The 17199-nt window shown below is 51.0% G+C and overlaps 1 protein-coding gene across 1 annotated transcript in view; it reads left to right on the forward strand.

Annotated features, from left to right (window-relative positions):
- Positions 1–17199, forward strand: part of SPATA21 (spermatogenesis associated 21) — a 31527-nt gene that overhangs the window by 9239 nt on the left and 5089 nt on the right. Inside the window, exons 4-8 of the mRNA XM_013005308.2 lie at positions 8198–8673; positions 9083–9171; positions 10472–10609; positions 12284–12355; positions 12449–12566. Of these exons, the coding sequence (XP_012860762.2) occupies positions 8198–8673; positions 9083–9171; positions 10472–10609; positions 12284–12355; positions 12449–12566 (893 nt within the window). The remainder of the gene's footprint in view (positions 1–8197; positions 8674–9082; positions 9172–10471; positions 10610–12283; positions 12356–12448; positions 12567–17199) is intronic.

A 17199-nucleotide genomic window follows, 5' to 3' on the forward strand; every position in this document is an offset into this window, starting at 1 on the left:
GCGCGTGACCACACTTGCCCTACTTCTGGGGCTCCAGCAGCAGTGAGTTGCACAGGAAGCTGCGTGGCTTCCTGATGCAGTGCCCTGTGGGTTTGCGAAGCCCAAGGCCGGGTGAACACCCCTGCCCAGCTCTGCCTGCTTGGGGCCAGAGCCTTCTGTGCGCAGCGTCCAGCCCTGGAGACTGGGTCATGGACCACTCCAAACTGGCCTCTGCCCTTTCAAACCTGTCCCCACACTTGGGGCTGCAGGGAAGAGCCCTGAGCAGGCTCTTCGGCACCCTGGGTCCTGCTCCCCCTGCCCCCACAGGAACGTCGGGTCAGGGAGCTCATGGCGACCACTCTGGCTCTGGCTCATAACAAGGCCAGGAATTGTCTTTCCAAATCTCTACAGTTCTGACTGTGGGGGGAGAAGAGGGCACCTTGGACCGGGTGTTGGTGTTGATGAAGCGGGTCCTGTGGCGGTGGGCTCCATGATGACAGTGAGACAGGGGAGGGGGCTTCCTGAGTGGTGCACTCCTAGAACCCCTCTCCTCACTGAGTGGAGGTGAGGGTCTCCGGGTGGGACCCCCTTCAGACCATAGGGCTGCACACCCTAGCTCTGAGGGCCCCTACAAGAACCGAAGTGGGGAGGGGGATCAGCGCCAGGAAGCCAGGAACAAACACTCCCGCCCACTCTTCCCAGCTGGGAACTCAGGGCCCTTGGGAAGGGTGGGATCCTAGAGAACCTAACTGGGGAGGTCTGCTCCTCACAGGCCATGTGACTTCACATAGCATGTGTCTTGGATGTTGAGAGAACACCCTGTCATATACCTGTATGCACCTGCTCACACGGAGTCTGACTTGCCCAGTGTCTTATTTCACAGACCACATTGTCGATCTTAAGCAACACATACCTGCATCTTCGCAAAGCCGTGCATCGCCTCCTTTGGCTCTAGAGCAGTGGTTCTCAACCTCCCTAACGCTCGACCCTTTCATCGTTTCTCATGTTGTGGTGACTCCTCCAACCATAAAATTATTTTTGTTGCTACTTCATCACTGTAATTTTGCTACTGTGATGAATCGCGTGACCGCTGTGAAAGGGTCCTTCGGCCCCAGGTTGAGAATCGCTGCTCTAGAACATTGCACCGCCCCCAAAAGAAACCCTGTAATCCTACCTACTTGCAATCGCGGGTGTACACGTGGGTTTATCGCTAGGAGTTTACTCATTCTGTGTATAGGCCTTTGTGCCCGGTTTTGTTTGCAAGGTTTCCAGGTATCATCTGTGCAGTGGGCTGCACCAGGGCTTCACTGTGTGGCTAGCCCACATTTTGTGGATCGGTTCATCAGTCCGTTGATGGACATTTGGGTGGTTTCCCTTTCTTGGCTGCTATGGATAAGGCAGCCATGCTGATCTGTGTGCCCATCATTTCATGCCTCTGGAGTGCTTCTCTAGGAGGTGGTTCACCGGGGTCTGTGCCAATTCCATGTCTCACCTTTTGCGAACTTGCCAGTTTTCCAAGGTCGCCGGATGTTTTACACTCCTTCCAGGCCTGTTCCAATTCCTCTCTATCCTTATCAACACTTGGTATTAACTGTCTTTTTTATTCCATTCTAGTGGATGTAAAGTGAGGTCTCAAGATGGTTTTCATGTGCATTTTTATGCTAATGATGATGAACATATGCTGATCGGTCATTTGCATATCTACCTGATTTGGAGAAATGTCTGTTGAGATCCACCACCTGTTTTAAAATTGGCTTTTTGATCTTGTTGATTTGCTTGAGTTTTCTTTTTTAATTTATTCTGGATACCAGGCCTTCAGACAGATGAATGGGTTGTCTTGTTGCTTTTTTCCTTTTAAGCAAAAATAAAGTGGCTGTTTACTGTTGTTGAGTTTTGAGAGCACTTACCTACTCTGATGAAGGGTCTTGATTAAATATGTGATTTTTTAAATGTTTACTCCCTTCTGTGAGATGTTTTCTAAAAAATTCTCTTAATGGTGGTTTTTGAAGAATGTTCAATTTTAATGAAATTTTAATTTTAATGAAATCTACTTGATTTTTTATTTCTTTTATAGGTCTGCTTTTGGCATCACGCCTTAATAATCTTTGCATAACCCAGAGTCAGAAAGATTTTCTCGAATGCGTCTCGGAGTTGTACATATTTGACATGTACATGTAGGACCTGATCCATCTGGTGTTGATTCTGATCTGTGGTGTGAGGTCTTGGGTGAGGCTCATTTTGTTCAATTATTCTAATATTTGTTGAAAAGAACTCCTTTCTTCAGAGAATTAGCACCTTTGTCAAAAAGCAGTCGACTAGATCTGTGTAGGTCTACATTTGTGCTCTCGTTTGCTCCATTCCTCATGGACCTACCGTTATTTCACTACCTTGACATCTTTGATTATAGGAGTTTATCATAAATACTTTAATCAGGGGGTGCAAAGCCCTCTTTTTTCCCCAAAGGGACACCATGAAGGACTCGTTTCTTTGAAATGGTTTGGGAAATCCCAATTAAAAGAGCTTTTCTCACTTTCTCCAATCTCCCTTTGCACCTCCACAATGAAGTAGGTGAACTCTGGCTTTGGGTGAACCACACAGTCTCCAAGCCTTCATTTCCTCATTGCTCCACATGGGGACACTGCCTTCCAGGGGCGCTGGGAGGAGTCCGTCTCCGTGCCTGGACCCAGGAGGAAGGGGCAGATGATCTGGAGAATTTGAAGTCAAACTGGAGAAGGTGTGAATGTGTGCTTTTGTGTGAACTCCCACCTGTATTTATAGATATGTGTGTGTGTGTGTGTGTGTGTGTGTGTGTGTACATGTCTGAGCATTACTATTCATCTGGGAACCAGAATGGGCTTTTTCTCAATCCTGAGTGTCCTTGTCCTTGCCAGGACCCAGAAGGTCAACCCATCCCAAGTCAGCAGGTGGAAAATGAGTTGGACAGGACGCCGTCAACGGCACCTGGTTGCATCTTGGACAGCTATGGACAACCCTTGGGAGATAAGCCTGACGAGGAGGATGGTACCCCATCTATCAGGTCAGAGGGGACTCGGTCAAAGCCAGGCCCACGGGAGCATAAGAACAGTCCCCCGAAACCAATGTCCCCGATGCTCAGACCAACCTTGAAAGAAGAGATGAACAACCCCATCCAGTCACCAAATCCAGGAGCTCAGACGCCTCAAGGAGGGTGAGTTAGCCTCTTCCGCCGTCCTTCCCTGGTCCTCGAAGGTCCAGCAAGGTGGCCTTTCCTGCGCAGGCCTGAGACGGCCCCAGTTCTGACTGCTTTGCCCCGAACAGGGCCCAGGGCAAGGCAGACCCTTCCTGAGCTTGTTTCCCCACCTGTAAAACGTTAGAATAAGTGCCCTCTGAGGAACATCCTAGCTCTAACCTCTGAATCCTCTGTTTCCTGGGCTTCTCCTTTAGGGGCCGTGACCCAACTGGGCTCGCAAGGGAATGAAGAGCCCCTCTAAGAGCTGAAGGCCAGGGTGGGTGGGTGGTGAAGCTGAGTGAGATCTGGGGGCGGAGGGAAGGGAGCTACAAGGCACAAACCCTGACTGAACCCCTCCCTTACGTGGGGCGCGTTTCTCCTCCTTATTAGGGGAGAGGCTGTGGAGACCCAGCCAGACCCAGAGCCTGCTCCTTCACCAGTAAGTCGGCCGTAGTGGATGGGCTGGGCTGTCTGTGGGGGAATCAAGAAGGGCAAGGTGACAAGGGCAGAAACATTAGGGCATTTGAAGACAAGCTGGGGAACGTATGTGGGCCTGTGTGTGCACGCGGGGGTGCTTTTGTTGGGGGTCGGGGGCAGGGTGCAAGGATGCCCTGACACTGCTGGGTCCTTCGCTTCACCCCCGACTGGGGTCTTTTCCACGTCAGCATGGATTTCCTTCACCCATTTGTCCTCGCCACACAACACAAAGCTGCAGAGACACTTAGGAGATGACCCGAGCCCTCTCTCACTCACCCACCCACCCACCTGACCACTTCTACCCACTGCCAGGGGTCAATCCCGACCCATGGAGACACCATAAGACAGAGCAGAACTGCCCCTATGGGTTTCCCAGACTGTAACTCGTTTTTTTAATTAAAAAATTATTTCATTGGGGGCTCTTACAACTTTTATAACAAACCATACATCCATTGTATCAAGCATATTTGTACCTATGTTGTCATCATTCTTTTCTAGACATTTACTTTCTATTGAGCCTGTGGTATCAGCTCCTTTTTTTCCCCTCCCTACCCCCAGTACTGTAAACCTGACAGGAGTGGAAAGCCTCATCTTTCTCCCTCAGAGTGGCTGGTGGTTTCAAACTGCTGACCTTGCGGTTAGCAGCCCAAGGCATAACCTGCTACTCCTTCAAGGCTCCCCCAACCACCTCAGAAGTCCTGTCCGCACTTCCTGGCTCTTTGGCCTGATGGCATAGCCTGGGCGCACTGCCTCTCACCCTCATGACCTCACCCACACCTTCAGGTCATCTGCCCCGTCTCTCTCTGTGCTGTACTTACTGTTGAAAACTCAAACCCTAACCATCCACTCTCTATGCACCGCCACCGGAGCTGCTCAACCCAACCACACAACGGACAAAAAGGCTGTCTTCCAGCCATGACCGCTAATCTCAGATGATTTGGACACCGACCTGCTCCTCCCTACCACGCCACCCCATCCTCTCCAAGATGTGGGTTCACAGTAGCACCCTCCATGTTGTTCCCCTCACTGATAGATAACCTTGCTCATGTGCCACAGAAAGATGAAACACATCAGATGAGAAGACCTGCCAGATCCCCCCCACCCCAAGTTCACCCCCTCCCGCCTCTATTGGTGCTCCTTACACATTAAGCCCCACCCCCTTTCCACTACCGCTTCTATCCCCCTCCCCTACACGAGCAACATCCATTTCTCCGGCAATATTCCCATCAGCACACAAACACGGCGTGCTATCTACCATCGTAAAACAAAACAAACAAAAAAGGTCTCCCTTGTATACACTCCTTAGGGTAATTAACCATTGGAGATCAAGCGGGCAGCACTGACCCAAGGACAAAGTCCAGAAGGGTCGGGAAAGAAGCATGGACACCAGACACACAGAGGGAAGCGGGACAGATGATGCTACCACGTGGAGATTGCAATCAATAGCCTGAAGCAAACTGTGTATGAATTGTTGAATGCAAAATAGATTTGCCCTGTACACCTGCACATTCACACACACACACACACACACACACCTCCTTTGGCCCACATTCCCCTGTAGGCAAGGCTCACTTCCTTGTGCCCTTTCACAGCACAATGCCTGCAGCGCTGCCCTTGCTAACTTGCCCTACTTTCAAAGGGAAACACTGGCTTGGCAGACCTCACCGAGGCACAGCATCTCCTCAGGGCCGCCGCCTCCAGGTCCTGGGGCAGCAGCCTCGTGGTTCTCCGGCTGTCGCTCTGCCTGGTCTCCTTCCCTGGCTACCCTACCTGAGGCCTCGCTCCTCCAATCACTCCCTGAGTGACATCATTCAGTCCCTCTAATGAGTCCCAAAGCCATACCTCCACCCAGACCTTCCTTCAAACTCCAGATGTACATGTTGGGCTACCTCACTGATTTCCAAGGACCTCTAGTGGTTGGGTGGCTTACTCACTGGGCTGCTAACTGCCACGTCAGCAGTTTGAACACACCTGGTGCCCCCCGGGAGGAAGAGGAGACTTTTTGCTCCTGTAAAGATGTGCAGCCTTGGAAACCCACAGGGGCAGTTCGTTCTACTCTCGACTGCAGGCTGGTCGAGTTAGAGTTGACTGGATGGCAGTCCGTTTGAATAGCTAATTCACTGCCCAAACTGAAGCAGACCAGCATCCAACTCGAGCCTGCTCCTGCCCTAAGCGTCCACATCTCAGCAGACAGCACCACCACGGGCTCAAGTGCCTGCTCCTGACAAGCAGCTCAGAATCACTCTGACTACCCCTTCTCCTGCTATAATTCTTCATAAGGAAGTCATTCCTGCCAAGCACTATACAAAATGAATCTTGAATCCATTTCTTCTCTCCACGTCCTCTCCCATCACCCTGGTCCACATGTCACGGTCCATTTTTCCGAATCTAAGATTCAAAGTCTTCCACTTCAGGGCCTTGGTACTACAATCCCTGTGCCTGGAATTCTTCCCGTAAACATTCTCCTGGCAGACTCCATGGAGTCATGGAAGTTTCTCAACGCATCCTTCCCTGGCCACTCCATCTCAGTAGCTGGTCAACTGCAGTTGACCTCTGTCCTATTACCCTAGTTTTTTGTCTTTGTGTTCCTTTTAAAAATCCAGTGTTTTGTTACTTAGTTAACTTACGTGTTATCTAGGATCTAAGCTCCCTGAGGGCAGCCACTGTATTTTAGTCACAACTCGACACTCTGTGCGTGTACCGATGCCTGACATAGTAGGCATGCAATATGAATGAGTTGAACACATGAACAGATAGGACGAATGGGAGGTCCTTCTCTGGGCTGCTGAGACATCAAAGGAGAAAGAGGTCACCTCCTGTGTGTGTCTATCACTTCTCTCCCCGGCCCCCGGCCCCATCCAAGCACAGCCTGGGCTGGACACCATGGCTAGCGGAAAGGAGCGAGGGCAATTCAATTCCACTAATTGGTGCTGAGTGTCTAGTGCATAGGAGCCTGGCGGCCCTGTGAGTTACCGCCTGGGCTGTTAGCTGCCAAGTTGACAGTTCAAACTCACCTGCCACTCCTTGAGAGAAAGATGAGGCCGTGTGCTCTGTAATGAGGCCTTACAGAAGGATTCTGCCCTGTTCGATACGGTCATTATGCGTCAGAATTGACAGGATGGTGGTGGGTTTGGTTTTTTATGAGACTAGTGGATAACGAGTACTGTGCTTGAAGTTGGGGGACGAGGAAAGCTAAGGGCTTGCTACATGGGTAGGAGAAAGAGGAATCCAAAAAAATTCTAGGTCTGGGGCCTGAACAAGAGGGTCTTCCTAACTGAGGTGGGTGGTGACACCAGGGGAGAGGCCCGTGAGAGGAGCCAAAGATTCTGCTTTGGCCATGTTCTAGACACTCCAGGAAAACTGTCAAGCTGGGCCTTAGTAGTCAGATGTTGGGATTGGATAGAAGTGTGAGGCATAGAGTTCCGGCAGAAGATAAGATCTAGAGAGAGAATGAATTCAGAAATGGAATGAAGCCGGAAGCCAACCACCACCACCCCCTCCCCTGACCCCAGAAATGGAGCAAAAGTAAGACAAGCTGACAAAGGCATCGGGAAGGGGTGGCCAGGGTGGGAGTCTAGAACAGAAAGTGTTTCTAGAGGGGAGCAGTGGCCACTTGCGTCCAGCACTTCTGAGGGGCTATCCGAGAGCGGGTCAAAGATCAAAGATGGCCTTGGCAAGAGCAGCTTGGGGCAAGGTGGGCAAGATGCCCATCGTGACTGGGAGGGAAGTGGAGACCAAATGCAGCCAACTCTTGGCAGTGATTTTGTCCTCAGGGGTAGCTGAGAGTGAGAGCGGCAGCTGGGACTGGGGCTGGGGCTGGGGCTGTGGTACAGAGTGGAGAGGTTGGGTTTTTATAGGAGAAAGACATCACAGCCTATTTATATGCCAATGGGAGGCCTCTGGTGTCGAACATAAATCTCATCCTGCTGGAAGGGCATGTACAGAAAGAGAGCGAGAGAGCTCATGTTCAAGATGAGCACCTTGGCTTGGAAGCGGGACTGGGCTGGAGTGTGCATGTAACCTGGCCCGGTCTCCACCCCATCATCAGAGGGAAGGCAGACCAGAGGGGGACAGAGGCAGGAGGTGGCTGGACTCACCGATGACTGCACAGGCATTTCCCGAGTGGCTGCTCTGTGCTGGCGGCTGGGCGTACGTGCACAGAAGAGGCAGACGTGGCCCTGCCCTCCTGAAGCCTACCTGCCTTCTATCATCAGGCAAACAACGATGGGTGTGAACAAGGCCCTTCACTGAGGGTGCAGTAATGCGAGGAGGGACCTAAACTAAGGGGTGGCACCAAGTAGAGCTCAGTGAATTGTTCCAGACTTCAGCTCTGAGAGCTGGGATGTGACCCAAGAGCCACTGAGAGCCAGGGTCTGGGTGGGAAGCTGCTTGGGATGTGTATGGGCTTAGGGGCATGTCTTCCAGGGGCTCAGAAAAGAAGGGGCAGAGTGAGGGGGAGTGGGTGACAGAGAGAAGCTCCTTGGGACAACCTGGCCGGCTGGGGGCTGCTGACTCCCCTGTCCTTGTCCCCAGGAGGTGAGGGACATCAAACTGCAGAGTCAGCTGGAGAATGTGCAGGGGCAGCCTCAGGAGCGCATGGTGGCCATAGGGCCCCAGAACTTCGGGACTCCCTGGCAAGGCTTCATGAAATGCTTGCTGGAGGTAGGGGAGGAAGAAGAGGCTATGCACCGGAGGGTCTCCAAGGTCCGGGGCCCAATAGCCCGGAAGTTGCCCAGGAATCTGACCCCCATGCCCACCTCGGGCTCTGTCAGCATCTCAACGCCAAGCCTGCCTCTGACACTGGCTCAGACCTACACCTCCACAACCCCCATGGCCCTGTCCAGGGCCCGGCCCACTGCCCCCGGGCCAGTGTCTGTGCCTATGGGAACTTCAGGTCCGACCTCAGTGCCCAGCGCAGCACTGCCAGTCCAGGAGGTGCACTTGCCCTGGAGGAGAGCGGACTTCTTGCACCAGAGTTATGAAAGCAGCCTGAGTTACTTCATGGCATTGTAAGACCCCCACCCACCTAATTAGAATCCCAGGACCCCCTGCATCTTGTTCTTCCAGACTCATGTCCTGGGCACCGCCCATCCTTCCTGGCCATGTGTCCTCTGTCTCGCATGACTGTCTCCTCTCGCTCTCTCCAGTCTTACTCCCCTTCCCTATTTCTGAGCCCATTTCCCTACCCTCTCCTCCTATGGGGTCTCTCTTCCTTCACATTCCCTCCACATTTCTCCTCATTCTGCCTGTGCTCCACCCCCGACTTTTTTTTTTATTCCCCAGCCTCGCAACCCCCCTCCAGGGCTATCTCCCTCATAACCTTTGCTGTAACGGAGCCCCTCCCCTAGCTTTGGCCGCTGGGCTCGGGGCAGGAGAGGGGTTGGCTGTGTGTCCTGGGCCCGGCTCTGTCCTCTGCAGGCAGCAGCAGGACCAGCACAGCCCACTGACATCGGGTCCGAGTTGGGAGGACAGGGCCAAGGAGCAGCTCACCCAGAAGCAAGAAGAAGGTGAGGGCAGGCCAGGCCCGGGCAGAGCCTCCCAGACCTCCCTGTGGGATCCTGGGCAGCAGTTGGCACGGTCAGGTGTCATCAAGCTGGGTTTGACTCAACAACCCCAAGTGGCCCAGCCCTGCGCCATCGTCACGGTCGTTGTTGGAGCCCACTGTGGTAGTCACTGCATCAGTCCAGCCCACAGCTGGCCTTCCTCTTTTTCACTGACCGTAATTAGTCAGGACCCACACAGTCTCAGCATAGTCAATGAAACACAGGTGGACACTTTTCTGGTTGCTTCAGCTTTCCACCAAGGTGCGTCTGACGTCAGCGATGACATACCTGGTTCTGCAGCTTCTGTATCTGGTTTGGAACTTTTGGCAGCTCCCCCATGGATGTCCTACGATGACCCCTTTTTTGAATGATCTCCAGCAAAACTTTATTCATGCGTGATATCAAATATATCCCACATTCTGTTGGGCTGCCTTTCTTTGAAATGGGCACCAAATGGATCTCCTCCATCCTGTTGGCCGGCCCCCGAGCCCTTCCGGCCATGCATCCATTTATTGAGACATCTCCGTTGAATCCCGCCAGTTCCTGGAGTCTTGCGTTCCACCAGTGCCTTCCGTGCAGCGTGGACGTCTTCCCGCAGGACCATCAGTCCTTGAGCCTGCGCTACCCCCTGAAATGGTTGGGCGTCGAGTATTCTTTTCAGCACAGTGACTCTGTATTCTTTCCATCTTTCTTTTTTTTAAATGTGCCCACCTTGTTCAAAACATAGCTGATAGAATTCTTCAATCGCATGGGCTCGAGGCCTGCATTTTTCCATCAGGGATTTCAGCTGGAGATATACCAGGCGTGCTCGCCACCCCTTTTGATTCGCTATCTCCAGGTCTCTGCACGTTGCATCACCACACTTAGCTTTCTCAAGAGGAAGGCTTCTGTTCAGCTCTTTGACGTCATCATTTCTTCCATTCACTTCAGTGACTCTATGTTCAAGGGCAAGCTTCAGTGATGAAAAAAGACAGCGTTAGCAAATAAAGCTCCTTGAACTATGAAAAGTGAAAGAACACCTGTCTCTTCAGATATCTCTTTCCTTCCTTCCTTCCTTTCCTGTAAAGATTACAGCCAAGAAAACCCTATGGGCACAGTTCTGCTTTGTCACATGGGGTCACCAAGAGTCAGAACACACGCCTTGGCTCCTAACAAGAGCAGCTACCCCTCTCCCTGGCCATGGTAGCAGAGGATCTGGGAGGGTGGCTGGAGGGGACGTGATAAAAGATGGAAGCAAGATACACTGTGTTGCATGTTCCCACAGCCTTCCGCAGCTACTTTGAGATCTTCGATGGCCATGGGGAGGTGGATGCACGGAGCCTGGAGAACACCCTGCTCCTGGTGGGCATCTCGCTGACCCCAGCCCAGGTGGAGGACGCCCTCATAAGTGCTGATATCAATGGTGAGGATGGGGGTGAGAGGGACTTCATTCTGAGTCCCAGGCAGGGTTGCCTCACAGAAGTAAGACCTGTGTAGTTGCTCGGAGACCCTGGTTTACAAGGTCCCTGCTATCAGTTTGGTGTCCCTTGGCGGCACTTGGCTGGTTAAGTAAAAGATAGGCAGCTCACCCTGTCCACAAGAGCCTTGGAAGAGAGACTTGGTGATTTACTTCTGGAAGGTCGCAGCCATGTAGACCCAACAGAGCAGCACTGCCCTACTCGGAAGGGCCTGGGTCACTGGGAGGCAGAATTCATTAACTGGTTCACGTTGAGGTGCTTGATGTAATGGTCTGCAATGGCTGGGAGCCCTGGTGGTGTAGTGGTTACAAGCTGGGCATCAATCCAGAAGGTCAGCAGTTCAAAACCACCAGTAGCTCCTCAGGAGAAACACGGGGCAGGGCCACTACGCGTCAGCAGGGCTGAGTTTTGTGTTTTCAATGACCCATCCTAACATTCTTCATCTGTGAACAAGCCTCGCCCTGCATTTTCCTTTTCCCTGGGGCCCTGCAAATGAAGCAGCTGGTCCTAGTACCCAATGTGAAGACTCTCTGAACACCTTCTCAGGGCTGGATTCTGGGGACTCTGAGGTGACTAAAACCTGGCTCCTACCCCCAGGGTGTGTACTCCCCCAGCCATTCATTTGACCAGGGTGGGTGACCTTGGACGCTGTTCAGTAAGCCTGGGCACCCTCACCTGTCAACTGAGGCTGAGCACGGCCCCGCCTCACGATCCAGGCCCAGCAGTGATCACAGCGCCGGGTGCACAGAAGGCACCCAGCAATCCCAGCTGCTGCTCTTCCTCACGGCACCCCTGCTGGTGCAGCTAGTGTACGTGACGGCTGCTCACTGAAAGGCTGGTGGCTCAAGTCCACCCAGAGGCGCCTCGGAAGAAAGGCTTGGTGACCAACCTCTCAAAAAGCAGCCACTGGAAACACCAGGAAACATGGTTCCACCCTGACCTGCTGCAGCCGCCCTGCGTTAGGATCGCCGGGATGGCATCTGGTCTACCTACGTGCAACCCTCGAGACAAGATGCAGAACAAAACAGACCCGCTCCTGCGCGGTGGGAGCGCTGAGGTGTTCTAAGTGTGTTGATCACGGAGCTAGCCTGGGATGGTCTAAGTGCTTTGCCTCATTTTACCCTGAGATTAAAAACATAAAAACCACAAAACTCACTGCCATCGAGTCAATTCTGACTCATGGGGACCCCACCGGACAGGGAAGCACTGCCCCTGTGTTTCTGAGACTGTCACTCTTGACAGGGGTAGGAAGCCACTTCTTTCTCCCAAGGAGCTGGCTGGTAGTTTTGAACTGCACCACCAGGCCAGCTCCCCATGAGAACAGGATCATTATGACGCTCACCCTGCCGGTGGGATCCATGAAGCTCAGAGTGGACAGACTTCATCAAGGTCACAGAGCCAGTAGTAAGGGGTGGAGCCGGGCTCGTAGCCTTGAACCTGCGAGTTTCCTATTTGCCTCTACTTTCCTGTGTGCACCACCTTTGCTGTACCAAGTAGCTGTTACCTTTATGATCAGGCCTGTTGAGTGAGTAGAGTGCTGGTAGCCATGCTTGGGTCCTGGTGCCTGAGCCTGGCCCGGAAGGTCCTGGTCTATCTCATTACCTCTCTGAGCCCCACAGGAGATGGTCACGTGGACTTCAAAGACTTCTTGGCCGTGATGACGGACACCAAGCGCTTCTTCTGCTCTGTGGGTAAGCAGGGGAGACCAGGGCAACCAGAGCTGTGGGAGGGGTAGGCATCCTGAGCTGCCAAATGCTAACGGGAGCCATCATCCACGTCCCCAGAACAGAATGTCCTGACAGACGTGACTCCTCCGAACCCCCACACTCTGCTCTTCGAGATCCTGTCCCTGATGGTGGAGATGCTGGCCTTGCCGGAGGCAGCCATGGAGGAGATCACCAAGTGAGGAGGGGCTGGGGGCTGCAGACCCAGAGATCATCTCCGTCCATTCCTACTCATGACGACCCTGACACTGAGCAACTGAGGCCTTGAGTAGTGCGGACTCTTAGTTGCCCATGTGAAATCAACCCAAATAGAACAGGCTTCAGAAAAGGTGGAATGTCATAGAAGAAGCACACCAGCCCATGCGATCACAAGGTGTTGAAGGGATCAGGTATCAGGGATCAAAGAAAAATCGTATCATTGCGAATGAGGGGTAGTGCAGAGTGGAGACCCAAAGCCCATCTGTAGGCAATTGGACACCCCCTTATGGAAGGACCGCGGGGAGGAGACAAGCCAGTCAGGGTGCAGTGTAGCAACAGTGAAACATACAACTTTTCTCTAGTTCCTAAAATGCTTCTTCCCTACCCCCCCACTATCATGATCCCAATTCTACCTTACAAATCTGGCTATACCAGAGGAGGTACACTGGTACTGATAGGAACTGGAAACACAGGGGAGCCAGGGCGGATGATCCCTTCTAGACCAGTGGTAAGAGTGGCGATACTGGGAGGGTGGAGGGAGGGGAGGGTAGAATGGGTGAAGCGATTACAAGGATCTACATATAACCTCCTCTTTGGGGGACAGACAACAGAAAAGTGGGTGAAGGGAGACATCGGATAGTGTAAGATATGACAAAATAATAATTATAAATTATCAAGGGTTCAAGAAGGAGGAGGGAGCAGGGAGGCAGGGGAAAATGAGGAGCTGATTCCAGGGGCTTACGTGGAGAGCAAATGTCATGAGAATGATGAGGGCAATGAATGTACAAATGTGCTCTACACAATTGATGTATGTATGGATTGTGCTAAGAGTTGTATGAGCCCCTAATAAAATGATTTAAAAAAAGAATAAAGAAAAGGTGGAATGTATTGGCTAACACAGCTGGCCAAGGTCTCAGGAATGGCAGGAGGCCACTAAGGCTTTGTTTCTCCGTCTCTTCATCTGCCCATCTCAGCGTACAGGTTTCGGGTTCGGCTAGGCTCTCCTCACAGTGACAACAGCAACCCCATATGCACATCCTCCTAGCTCAGCACTACGAGCGATTCTTCATCTCATTCTTTCATTTGTTTCGAGTTTTTCAGTGGAATTGAGCAGAAGGCAGAGTTCACCAATACGCCCTCCCCACTACCTAGAGGTCCCTGTTATGAACACCGCGCTGCGTGGTACGAGTGACTGATGAGCCACTACTGCTCCGTTAAGCAGTCCCATAGCTTACGCTGGGTTCACCCTGCTCACAGACAGCTCCACAGGTTTGACAAATGGATGTCACAGTTATCCCCTGCCCCAGTCCCTGGAGATCACCGATCGGTTTATTGTTTCTGAGATTGTTGTCTTTTTCAGAACGCCAGGTCATGAGACTAGAGTGTAGGTTGCCTCTTCAGGAGGGGCTTCTCTCATTTAAGGGTCCTCCGGGTCTTTTGTGGCTTAGTAGCTTCTTATCCCTGAATAGTATTCCCTGGTCTGGAGGCACCACATTTGTTTATTCATTCATTTGTTGAAGGGCATCTTCCTTGCTTCCAATTTTGGTTAATTATGAATAGAGCTGCAATTCACAATGCACCCACGTGCATGATGGTAAGCTAAGTTTTTCATTCATCTGGATAAATAGCTAGGAGCACAACTGCCAAGTTGTTTGCTAAGACTACATTTAGCTTTACAAGAAAGTGCCAGTCTTTCAAAGCAGCTGTATCCTTTCACATTCCTACCAGCAATGAAAGAGAGCTCTGGGTATGCCACATTCTCGTGTTGTCTGTAGCAGTGTTAGTGGATTTTAGGCTTCTACTAAAATGTGTAGTGGTATCTATCATTGTTGTTTTCATTTACAATCAATCCCCTCATGACATTGGAAGGAGCCCTGGTGGCATAGTGGTTACACATTGGACTGCTAATCAAAAGGTCCAGAGTCTGAAACCACCAGCTGCTCTAAGGGAGAAAGACAAAGCTTTCTTCGCCCTTAGAGTTACAGCCTCGGAACCCCACAGGGGCAGCTCGACCCTGTCCTATAGGGTCACTATGAGTCAGCAAGGACTTGATGGTAGTGGATTGGATTGGGTTTTGGAATGACATATGGAAGAGACCTGGCGGTGTAGTGGTTATGCGCTGGACTGCTAACTACAAGTCTGTAGTTTGACACCACCATTTCTGAGGGGGGCAAGAGGTGATCTATTCCTGTAAAGCAGTGGTTCTCAACCTTCCTCATGCTGCGACCCTTTAATACAGTTCCTCATGTGGTGACCCCCCAACCATACAATTATTTTTGTTGCTACTTCCTGCCATTTTGCTACTGTTATGAATTGGGCGACCCCTGTGAAAGGGTCATTCGACCCCCAAAGGGGTCTTGACCCACAGGTTTGAACCACTGCTGTAAAGTTACCGGCCTTTGTACTCAAACAAGCAGCCATCTAAACAAGGAGTCAACTCGGTCCACATGGAAGCACATTACCTTGTGTGATCCAAGGATGACAATAACAAAACTCAAATATGACGAAGGGAAAATGTGTCAGAGCTAAAATTATGAACCCCCCAAGTGGTAGAAGGCTGTGGAGGCAGTGGGATCCCAAAACTCATTTGCAGAGTAACTAGTTCGGTTAAGCCAATGGCAGACCCCCACTAGCCACAGGCAAGGGTCTCAAACAGCCTCAGTATCAGACAGATCATTGTAATCTTGATTATGCTGGATTGAACTTGATACTTGGTCAGCTGACCTCCCTATTGACCCAAGCTTTGTTCTAGGTGCAAGTATGTCTAGTGTGTCCCCATGAGAAAATTTCATCCCTGGCTTTTTTAATGTTGAGGGTGGTCTTTTCTTATTTGTATTTTTTTTTTTTAATTTGTATTTCTATATATTCTTATTTTATCCTTATCAATTTATTTTGATTTTTAAAAATTGTTTCTATTGGGTTTTTCAGTTTGTGAAGCACAGGAGTGGGTGCAGAGAGACAATAACGGATGCAGGGTTATAGGGGATGTAGTGGTGGGGGGGAGAGAAGGAGGGTGAGGGGATTTTGTGAGTAAACAATGAAGGCGAAAGGGAGCATCATTTGGGGCCTGCAAATATGGACTGATGGGCAACAGGGTGGGTAGATGCAAGGGCAGGTAAAAAACATTGTGCTTGTAGGCCCTCAACTTACACATACAGTACATGGGTTTATCACAAACACAAGACTCTACGTCTGTGATCAGTGGATGGCTGCAGACAAGCTCTCTCAATAACACACTTGTAGTCTCATTGTCATGGTAAGACAGAACAAAGCACTGCCTAGCCCTGTGCGGCCATCCTGCTGTTTGAGCCCATTGTTGCAGCTGTCAATCGATCTCCATGAGGGTTTTCACCAACCTTCCACTTCACCAAGCATATCCTTTTTCAAGGGTTAGTCTCTCCTGACACCATGTCCACTGTAAGACAAGTCTCACTTCCTAGCCTTTAAGGAGCATTCTGGCGGTACTTCTTCCAAGGCAGGCTGGTCTGTTCTTCTGGCAGTTCGTGGTACTTTCCAACACCCTAATTCAGAGCCATCAATTCTTGGTTTTCTTTATTGTCCAGCTTTTACATGCATATGAGGCAACTGAAAATACTCTGGTTTGAATCGGGCGTATCTTGTCATATTCCCCAAAACCTACTGCCATCAAGTCAATTCTGACTCATAGTGACCTTATCCAGGTTTTATGAGGCTGAAAATCTTTACAGGAGCAGAAAGCCTCCTCTCTCTGAGGGGCTGGTGGGTTCCAACTATTGATTCACGTGTAACCAACTAGGCCCAAAGGGCTCCTTGTCATTGTTGTTAGCGTCGAGTCCGTCCCGACCCACAGTGACTATACACAACAAAAATAAGCCCTGCGTGGTCCCAAGCCTTGTTCCTATGCTACAGCCCACTGTTGCAGTCACTATGTCAATACAACTCATGGAGTGCCTTCCTCTTTTTCAATGCCCCTCTACTTCACTAAGCATAATGCCCTTCTCCAGGGACTGGTCTCTCAACAGAATGTCCAAAGTATGTAAGGAAGACCAAGTCTCGCCACCCTTCCCTCTAAGGAGCACACTGGCCGTACTTCCAAGACAGATTGGTGTGTCCTTTTAGCAGTTCGTGGTACTTTCAATATTACTCTCTAGCACAATTCAAACATATCCATTCTTCTTTGGTCTTCCTTATATTCAATGGCTTCCTTGTTCAATTCCAAGGCTCATCAGGATACCTTTTAAAAAGGTCCAGTCAAAAGTGGCTTCCAAGGGGATCTGCTGGGCTGGTAAATTCGTCAAGAGATCAGCTCAGAAAGTTAGAGCAACCCCGTTTTGGGGTTCCAAGGGGATCAACTTGATAGATTTTCCTCAAACAACACAAGACGTTCATGGTGGCTTACTAGGAAGATGTTTTCAGAAAACTGATTTTCAAAAAGTAAATGGCCAGGAAAGCTGCACCCACAGTTTCCATTTTCTACCCGCCAGGCCTGACCCACCTCTGCACTTTCTTTGGCCCAAACGGAACATTCAGACGAACTTGATTTGAGCCCCTTGAAGCCAGACTGCCATTGCTGTGTTGTAAATCAAAGCGCACAGGATTCTTCCAGAAGGGCTAGAGAGATGGAAACACCACCT

Source organism: Echinops telfairi, unplaced genomic scaffold (genome assembly GCF_000313985.2).
Source record: "Echinops telfairi isolate 266 unplaced genomic scaffold, ASM31398v2 ScPeMD7_7457;HRSCAF=8495, whole genome shotgun sequence".
Classification (NCBI taxonomy): domain Eukaryota; kingdom Metazoa; phylum Chordata; class Mammalia; order Afrosoricida; family Tenrecidae; genus Echinops; species Echinops telfairi.